Here is a 10236-nt window from a genome sequence, read left to right on the forward strand (position 1 = left end):
AGTTCTGCAGTTTGGATGGTGGCGATGGTCGCACAACAATGTGAATGTAACTTAATGCCGCTGAATCATACACTTAAAAATTGTTAAAATGGTAAATTTTGTTATATATATTTTACCACAATAAAAAATGCTTTGAAATATTTAGCAACATGGAAATGCTCAATAGGGGAGAAATAGTATATAAAATTGTTCAGATTTTCTGTAAAATTCATTGTAAGCTCAGGTATAGAAAAAAATCAGAAAGATATTTCAATACACAAAATGTTAATAGACATTATCTTGAGGTAGGATTATGACCAATTTTCTCTTTCATACTTTTCTGTATTTTCCAAATGTTCTAAGTAAACATGCAATATTTTTACAACTAGAAAATAAAATAAGATTTAAAAGAACCCTCATCTCTATCCTCTTATCCTGCTTTATTGTTATAATAAATAGCACCCATGACTACCTGAAAGTATACTGCATATTTATTGATATCCTCACCATAGTCTGTTTCTTCAGCCAGAATGTAAGTTCCACGAGGGCAGAGACTTTGTCTTATTCACTGCTGGATTGTTAATTCTTGAACAGTTTGAGGCACATAATGGGAACTCCATAAATATTTGGGTGAAAGAGAATGAGTGGATGGATGAATGAACAGAAAACTCATTATCCTGAGTGTTTTTGTCCATTCCTGCTGCTATAACAAAATACCTTAGAATGGATAATTTATAAATAATATAAATTTATTTCTTACAGTTCTGGAGGCTGGGAAGTCCACAATCAAGGCACCAGCATATTCGGTGTCTGATGAAGGCTCACTCTCCTTCTTAGATGAGTGCTTCTTGCTGCATCCTCGCATGATGGAAGAGGCAAACAGCTGCCTTGCACCTCTTTTATAAGGTCATTAATACCATTCATGAGGGCCCTGCTCTCATGAGTTAATCACTTCCTAAAGGCCCCACCTCTTAATACTATCACATTGACAATTAAGTTTCAACATATGAATTGTAAGGGGACACATTCAGATCATAGAACTCAGGTTAGGGCAGTGGGCATTTCTTTGTCCTGTGCTCCCCATTCCAAGCACCTGGGGTATCAGCCCTCTTTATCTCATCTGTAGCTTGCTCAGGATTGGAGGAAGGGTTTTCTCCAGGTTAAGGATCATCAAAATGAAATAATGCCTGAAATATGTCCAAAGTAGGGCTCACAGGGTGGGAAGTAGTCTAAAAACTATGTCTTTTGAAGGATAATTGAAGGGGCTGAAAATGTAAAAGAGTTAGGGGGAGAAGAAATGTTGTAGCCGTCTCCAAATATTAGAAGCATAGCTAGGTGGAACCATGCATTTATTCAATAAATATCCACTGAGCCTCTGCCAGGTGCCAGCAACTGAGGTAGGTACCAAGAGTACAAAAAACAAGAATATATTTCATTTGTTTGACTCCAGAGGGAACGCCAAGGATTGGTAAAGAGAAGTTTGGAAAGACAGATTTGAATGTATCATAAGGCAGAGAGACCAAATCAGCATTTCCTAAAGTGCATTTCATGGAACCCTACGGATACATGGGATGTTCATTTATGTTATATAAAAAAAGGATGCTGGAGCCAAATAAGTTTAGAAAATCTTGAGATAAGGTTAGAGTTTTTTAACTATAGCATAGGACTTCTGAATCTTTAACATACTCTTATATACTGTGATTCTCCTAAAGAGCAATATGGTTCCTTTCCCTAAATTTCTTGGACCACAAGACACTTTTTCTAGGCCGAGAATTCCATGGGATAAGCATTAGGAAACATTTGCTCTTCACAATGAGAACATTCAACTTCAGAAGAGGTGGTCTGCAACCATAGGTCCAGACGTGCACTGTGGCTTGCGCCAAAGACACACCTTGGCGCCATGTATAACAGAGGCCCAAGTCTTCATTCTAAATCACTCATATCAATCCAGTCCTCCCACCTCATCCCCTCCCCGTGCAATTTCCCCAGTTACCAGTGTCAGCACTCACTTAATCTTCTTTTCATCCTTGCTTTGAATTTGACTTTAATGAACTGTGCCTTGTGTTTCTGCTTCTGACTTGAGCTCTGCATTACAAGGATTCCTATTTCTTACCCTGAGCTGCCTGGAGCCACCCTGGGTAAGGCTCCTCTGGTTCAATTCTTCCACCCAGCTCACTGTGCATAGAGGAGGGAGACCCCGACAAGGAGTAAGTAGCTTCTCATGTCGGGGATGCTACAAATGGGGAGAGCTTGAGCTTTCTCATGTTAAAAGCACCTTGCCTGGTCTTATTTTTAACTACTTCCTTGACAGATATGAGATTCTGCCATGTCCTATTTCCAGGAATAATTTTAAGTACTTTTGGTACCTGGGAAACCAGCTATTTCTGTAGACTGTATCATCTTATTAGTCCTCATATGAAACACAGATGCTTTGCCACATAGTTGGGAAATCTTTCACACGATGAGATAAAGCTACTCATGCAAGGTCAATGGGCTATGTTCTACCTCCCAGCCATATGAATAAAAACCCATAGTAACTTTGAAGGCTTGCATGAAATTCCTGCAAGAGAAACTACAGGGTGTCCCAAAAGTCACCATACATAGGGAAAATGAGAAATTGTAGCTAAATGGACCTTTATGGACAAAACATTCACTACAAAAATTTGCAAAATCTTTCCTTAAAGAAATTTTGTAATGAATATTTTGAATATTTACATTTAGCTGCAATTTCCCATTTTCCTTATGTATGACAACTTTGGGGACACGCTGTATCGTGACTTTAAACTATAGTGCTCAAAGCCCCTTCCATTTTTGGTCTCTTACCTTGTAACTTGGGTTCTCATTCCAAAATCCAGTGACCTCATTGATTGCAGCACTTCAATACAGCCCATGTACTAGAATAGGAAAAGAAAAAGAACAACTAGGACAAACATACCACAGATCCATCTCTTATTTTCATAGTGACTTCCTGGGAAGCACCTTAAATCAGCTCCTGATATCAAGTTACATTTGCACGCTCTGCCTACCATTGATACTTCTGACCATTAATGGACACATGCCTTAATCTTCGATTCAGTTATAAAACATCAGCTAAATCCAAACTATAGCATCAAGAATGCAGGTAACAAAGATGAATGTGGGTTCAGTGGTTAAGAGCATGGGCTCTGGGGCCAGACCATGTGAATCTGCATCCTGGCTCTGCCACTTCTAAGTTATGGAACCTCAGCAAGTTCTTTGACTTCTCTGCACCATAGTTTTGTCATTGGTAAAATGGGATACAATTAGAATCATTATGAGAGTTAAATTATTTCATACATGTAGAGCTTTTAGAACAATGCCTGGTAGACACAAATTGCCCAAATAGTAGGACAGGCAAAAATAAGTGCGAGATAAATAATTCAGGAATGTCAGATCTTTTAAGCAAATATAACAAACATATAAATGCATATAACACAGAACTTGGTAATAGAAGAAGATCTCAGCACCTTTTGCAAGATCATTTAAATATTAAGGGGGTTCAAGAAAGGAAAAAGTCACATGCCACACCAGTAATCAGTAAGGTTAGCTTGAACATGGTATATTGGAAAAGGAGTTGTGGCTTATACAGCTAAAAGACGGTTTATATTTCACGTGGCAGCGGTGAGGAGCCGTGTCAGACCGCTGGCAAGAGCGCCGTGCGATCAGATCTGCGCTTGAGCAGGCTTAAGTCAGAGGCGGTAGGAAGGTGGGTTAATAATGAGAAATGAGATGGGATGATCCCATCGAGAGGGAAGTGATGACAGCCCACACTGAGGAGGGATGGTGGCAATAGGAAGGAGGGGACAGATTGAAGTGACGTCACGGAAATAGATACTACAAGATTCGGCAGTTGATTCGATATAGAGAATAAAAGAGAAGGATGAGTCAGGGATGACTCACTCAGACATTTCCAGCCAGGGTAGCAGAGGGAACAGTGACGCCAGAAACAGAAACAGGAAAGCCGGGAGAGGGAAGATGATGCATTGGTTTGGGACCCGTTGACTGCAAGACACTGGTGGGGTATCCAGGAAATAACAAGCTGACAGCTGAAAATTGGATTCTGGAATTCTGGAGAGGAATTAAGCTGAGGGACACAGACTTAGTCGTCTTCCGTGTAGCTTTGCCAGGTGAGGCTGTGGCACTAAATCCTCTTAGCGGAGCCTTAGTTGACCAGGGAGAGTGTCTCTCTGAGAATTACGTTGGAATTATCGCTAGGGCCAAGTGGTCTGATTGAAAGTGATCTGTCGGTTCCTTGGAAATGGTACGCTTCCTGTTTAGCTTTCCTTTGAAAGTCTTCAGCCTCTCTCTACTTGCAAATGGCAAAAGCACTGTGGAAAGATGGCAGGAGCCGGGGTGGGGGGCACCTCCCCAGACACTTCCTGTAGTGCTTTCGAGCAGGTTGTGTAGATTTAGCATCCTAAGAGCAGCTTGGTGCACCAGGTGTGGCCTCGAGCCTGGTGTTGGGAAAGCACATTGGCCGGGACAATAGCCCAGTCATTTTCAGCCAGATTCCTGCTAGTCACACTCAGCCACGCTCCTCTTGGGGGTCTCTAATATTGACAGAAGAAACATTTGGGATACTTTATCCTGTCCCAATCATACTTAACTTCCCACGGTTTGGATACTACAGGGAAGTCAATGATGTCTAGAGATCTCTCTTCAATGAACCATAGGCTTGTTAGGAAAAGAAAGCAAGATTTAGGGGGTCTGTTAGAAAGCCCATCTCAGAATTTTCATGAAAGGAGATTCTAAGGGTCCAAGCTCCCCCAGTCTGGGTGGGTGGAGAAGATGGTTTGCGGGTCCTCACTAGCCGCTCCGGTTTCTCCTACCTTCCAGCACCCTCTCTGCCCAAGTGCGGCTCCTGCTCCACTAGTTCCCGCACCCTGGCCCTGGTTTGGCAGCAGGTCAGGCTACACCTCCAGTTCCCCCAGGAGGCCTTGCTGTGCAGAGATGGGTGTCATCTTTCCCTCAGCTGTGAATCACCAGTTTAAGACAAGGTGATGCCAACCAGCCCGTCAATGTACACTTTTTGAAAAGGTGACCAAGCACCTGCATTTTTTACACTCTGCCACAGTGATTTTTCATAAGTACATATTAGATCATGCTGCTCCACCACTTAAAACCTCTGGCATCTATTGTCAAAACAAACTCATTATTATAAACCCTAGACCTTGTGTTTTCCGGCTCCTGCTTGCCCCTTGAGCCCCACGGTGTCACCTCCCCCTGGCGGTGTGCTGCCACACGGCCTCCTTCCTCTGCCTCAGATCCACTCAGCCCTTGCCACACACAGCCCTTGCGCTGGCTGCTCCCTCTGCCTACTCTGCAGCACCCACTCCTTCCCCTCTGAGGCCCCCTCCTGCCACCCTTCACCACAGCCCCTATTTGTCACCTTTACGTCACTGATAGATTATTGGGCTTACTTGTTAATTTGCTGGTCTATTACCTGTTTTTATTTCTTTGGCGATAAGCACCATAAAAGTAAGGACCACGATCGCCACCACATTTCCTGGAACAGCGCCTGGGACCTGGTGGGCACCTGATAAACATTGGTTGAAAGAATGAAGAAAGCATCTAGCGTTCAACTCTACTGAACCTGTCCAGTGAGTGGAGAGAGGGAGGAGGAGGAGGGACTGAGGCAGGTGAAGGCTTAGCCAGTTCTCCACCCTGGGAACAAATGAGGGGCACAGGAGCCCCGAGGACGCAGGACTCAGCACTGCAAGCCAGAACTATGCCTTAGGAAGGTTTCTACATTGCTCAGCAGTTTACTCCCTCCATGTTTGTTATTTTTGTTATTTCCCGTTTTAGAGATTGGTGACAAACAACTTAGACAGAGGGGGTTTCACAGTGAGGTGGGAAGCTGCAGAGGACGTGCCCTACTTCCCAGGCAGTCTGTGTGGTGGGGCTAGGGACAGCCCCAAATGATGGAGTTGATGGTGGGAACGTTGAAAGGAGAGTAGGCTGCGTGTCTGAACAGGAGACGGACAAAGAGACAATGGGAGCTGACACAGAGATGCTCCAAGGCCGATCCAGTTCAAGACCCAGTGAGGGAGAGTGTCAAAGTGGGGGCTATTCTCAGCCCAGTTAATGAATTTCCAATGGTAGGATTTTTGTTATCAATGAGGAGAGGGGTTTTTAGTGTCTCAGGGGTGAGAGGGAGAGGGAGAGAAGGACTCCTCCAAGGTTTTGTTCTTAATCTGACATCATGGCGATAACCACCTTCTCCGCTTCCTTCTAAGGCAGGCCCAGGCAGTGCTTTGGGCTCCCCTTCCCTTCACGTAAACCTCTGTTTTCATTCATATGCTTGTCTGCCAGCAACAGCACAGGTGACACTTCTGCCAGCCTCACTATGACACAACAGAAGCTTCTGAAGACATGTGAGTCGTGGCCTGAGATGACAGACAGAGGGTCCAATTTTCCTTCCACCACGGGCTTCTGTTGAGGGAGCCACACTGATTTTTGCAGTAATTACCCCAAAGCCAGGAATGGAGTGGGTCTTTCCACTGACTCACACAATCCGTTTCACTTAGAAACCTTTGCTTTGAGGAAGTGGGGAGGGGATGGTGCAGAGAGATAACCTGTCCACTTCTTTGTTTAGATGCTTGACGACCGCCTGAGCAGATGGTGGCTGAACATCAAGGCCTGAAGGAGGAGAAGTTTAGTCCGTTTAGGTATAAACTGGGGATGACAATACCTCTCATTCGTTTATCAAATGCAGATCTGCAGAAGACATGATCTCAAGAAACCCAGCCCCATAAAGTTGGATAACCATGAAAAGAGATGACTTTTCTTTTTATGAGATTAGTCATTGTTGTTAACTCCACTTAATAGATGAGGAAATTAAAGCCTATTAAAGGGAAGTGCCTGGCTCAGTTTCATTTATTCACTGTTTCTGAATCAGCGTTTATTCTAGAGTCCGCAGTCCGTTGCTAGAACCCTTTATAACAGAAAAAGCAAAGAGAAGGGGTTATCCTCTGGCTCCCACCTACGCTTCCTTTGGTCTACCCAGGCAGGTGGCACAGTGACAAGACTGGGGGCCATGAGGGTGACAGCAGATGTGAATCTAAGCTGCTCTGGGGACTGCAGGAGGTGGCACATGAGACAGAAGACACTCCCTAATTCCCTACCCTGTGGCGAGGCGAGGACACTGAAGACCTTTATTTAGAGGCATTCGGGGCCGGTGGGAAAGTGGCGGAGCCCAGACAACCTGCCCATTCAGCACCCACAGAAGGCTCACCTAACTCCCGCCCTCCCTCCTTTGTGCCCCGAGGCAGTTGGAATATTTATTTTTGTACTGTCTGAGCTTCAACCACTTGCTCCCAGGGAGAGGGGAACAGCCTATTCATGGTCATGTGTATCTTGGGCTTTGCATTCCAGAGAAGAAATTACTGGGATTTTCAGAGAAAAGCAGTGATAGCTGGCGTATGGGAACGTCTCATCCCCATTCTCTTACAGAATGATGACTTCAAGCATATTACCTAAAGAAAAAAGAGATATATTCTTATATCCTCAGAAAGAATGTCCACCAGATACATAAGAAACTGTTAACAGTGGTTACCTCTGGAAGTGGGAGAGAGGTGGCTTTTCACTTTACTCTTTGGACTGTTTACGTTTTTAAAAATAAGTGTGTAGAGTTAAAACATTAAATAAACGAAGCTCATCACTTTACCTCTAGGAACCACAGTGCATTTAATTAGGGATAAATGCAGTTTTATCAAAGGCTTATTCCCTTCCTTAGGATGTTCTTGCCCCTGTGCTAGGACTATGGGAGACTATTGTCCAAGATAAATTTAAGGCATAGGCCCTTCACCTGGTAAGTTTATAATAATACGAGTGATAAGACAAGAATGACACTTACAGAACAATTCAACACTGAAGACCAGTATACAATCAAGTATGATACGAGGGTCTGACCTTCATGCAATAAATATCCAACAATGTAGAGGCCACTAAGATGGCAGGAAGACACTGCAGGATCTTTCTGCCACTTTTAAGTAATGTTTAGTCGTTTGCATTTGAAAAACATATGAAAGTTAGAGAGGAGGGACGTTCCCCTCGTAACACTGAGACGTTGCCGCTGCTTCCTTACCTTCCGCTCAGGCCTCAACTCACCGTAGTAGAGTCCTGGCCTGAACGCTCCTGAAACTGCCTGAGCAAACCCACTGCTTCCTCACAGCTCATTCCACTGAGCGGTTTTTGTTCTATTCACCTGTTTGGGGCATCTGCCATTGTTGGCCTCTGCCCAACTCCTTCATTTTCCTCTGAACCTCTCTCCTTCTTTGGCTTTTCTGGGAAAACTTTCTCTAGCTCCTCATCTTTCTCCTCTGACTATACCTTCTCAGTCTCCTTTGCTGGTTCCTCATTCCCCGCCCCGCCCTTCTCGCTCCCCCCCAACACCGTCTTTTCTTTAAACAATGACTCCTTCTCTTCCCGCCCAATGCCACTGTTTCTTAATCCTGAATGCAGATTAGAATCACTAGGGGAGCTTTAAAAAAGTCTGATTCCCAGATGCTACTCCAGTCCAATAAAACCAGTCTCTAGCATGTATACTCCTCTGCCTTCAGTTACCACCGGTACTGACGGCACACACATTTGCAGCCCAAGCTCTCTCCCACCTCCAGATCAGCATAAGCACATGAATATTCCACTTGCATCTTCAGTTCAATACATCCAAATTATTCCTCTACTTTCATTTCTGATCTCAACCAATAGTATCACTATCTACCTAGTTACATAAACCAGCAAACTCAACTCTTCCCTTTCTTTCAAACCCCTCACCCAATCAGGAGCCAAGCCCCATCCTTCCAGTCTCCATACCATCTCTCACAGCTTGCCTGTCTTCTTCCCTCAACGCTGCACCCTGGCCCGTTTACTGTCCCAGCTTAGGCACACTCTGCCTCTCAGTGGCAGTACGGTGGTCTCACATCATGTGCATGTTCAGTGTACATGAATTCAACTGTATCCATTTGGCAGGCAGAAAGCAAGAGCTCAGTCCCTTTGTTCATCTCCTCGGTCTTTCCATTCTACTTCCCAAACTAGACTTTGACCTCAACCTCCCAGAGAAAGGGGATCTCCCTATAAATGCAAACAGAAATATAAGTCCAATTCTGACCCTCAATGATCCAGATGCATGAGTGCTGGAGATTTCAAGGATTGCTGGTGCATTCTTTATTTTACCTGAGTTTCACTCCAGTGCTGACCTTAGAACATAGCCCTCCCTAAGCTGGGCTCCCTGCGTCCCACTCTCTGACTCTGTCTTTCCCAGTGTAGCCAGCACGTCAGTGAAATATGTATCTGGCGTGTTATCACTCCAGCCTATCCCCTCCCATTCTCACTTAAAACACTTACAGGCAGGCTGTCCTTAAAGCAGAGCTTCTCAAACTTTAGAGAACTTCAGAAGCACCAGGGAAACTTAAAACGCAGATTTTAAAAAGCAGATTCCTGGGCTCTGAGAGCTTTATCTCCAGTAAGTCTGCAAAACTGCATTTTAATAAGAACTCAGGTCGTTCTGCTACAGGTGGTCCAAGAATCACACTTTAGAGAAAACACCAAAAGTAAAAAGTCCTCAGGAAAAGATCCAGCTCTCTGAGCATGATGGACAGGGCCTCTGATTATCTGGCCGCTGCTGGACTCTCTAGCCTTTTCTCCCCTCTCCTGCCCTCTCATCTTACACTTGAGTCATTTGTCTGAACTCACCATGCTGTTTCAGGATTCCGAACAACCCCTTCCTTAGGTCCTTCCTCTTGAAATGTCCTTATCTATGTCCATTTGGCTAACGCCTACTCATCCTCCACAAGGAAATGCAAAAGTCACTTCTTCTATTAATACAAAAACTCTCCTCCTCTTCCCCTTTCCTACTTGCAGGCTTGACCACTCCCTTTTCTGCACCCCCCTCTACACAGTGTACGAACTTCTAGAAGATCTTTTATAAAACTTTACTTGACCATATGGCACTTCTTGGTCAATATGTCTGTATCTCTTTTAGAGCAGGAAAATGTCTGTTTCTTCTTTGTATCTCCTGTGTAAGGCTTCGCTCAACAATGCTCTTGAGATAGCAAATAAGATATGACTTGAAGTAACTTTTTAGAAAGGATAGGATGTATATATAAAAATAATCATATTTTTGCGGAGAGATAGGAACACTCATGCACTGTTGGTGGGACTGCAAACTAGTGCAACCTCTGTGGAAAGCAATATGGAGATACCTTAAAGAGATACAATTAGAAGTACCATTCAATCCAG

At 44.2% G+C, this 10236-nt stretch overlaps 1 protein-coding gene across 1 annotated transcript in view; it reads right to left on the minus strand.

Annotated features, from left to right (window-relative positions):
* Window positions 1-10236, minus strand: part of SHC4 (SHC (Src homology 2 domain containing) family, member 4) — a 121123-nt gene that overhangs the window by 82630 nt on the left and 28257 nt on the right. Inside the window, exon 2 of the mRNA XM_012649224.1 lies at window positions 2803-2873. Within this exon, the coding sequence (XP_012504678.1) occupies window positions 2803-2873 (71 nt within the window). The remainder of the gene's footprint in view (window positions 1-2802; window positions 2874-10236) is intronic.

Source organism: Propithecus coquereli, unplaced genomic scaffold (genome assembly GCF_000956105.1).
Source record: "Propithecus coquereli isolate 6110/MARCELLA unplaced genomic scaffold, Pcoq_1.0 Scaffold3, whole genome shotgun sequence".
NCBI lineage: Eukaryota > Metazoa > Chordata > Mammalia > Primates > Indriidae > Propithecus > Propithecus coquereli.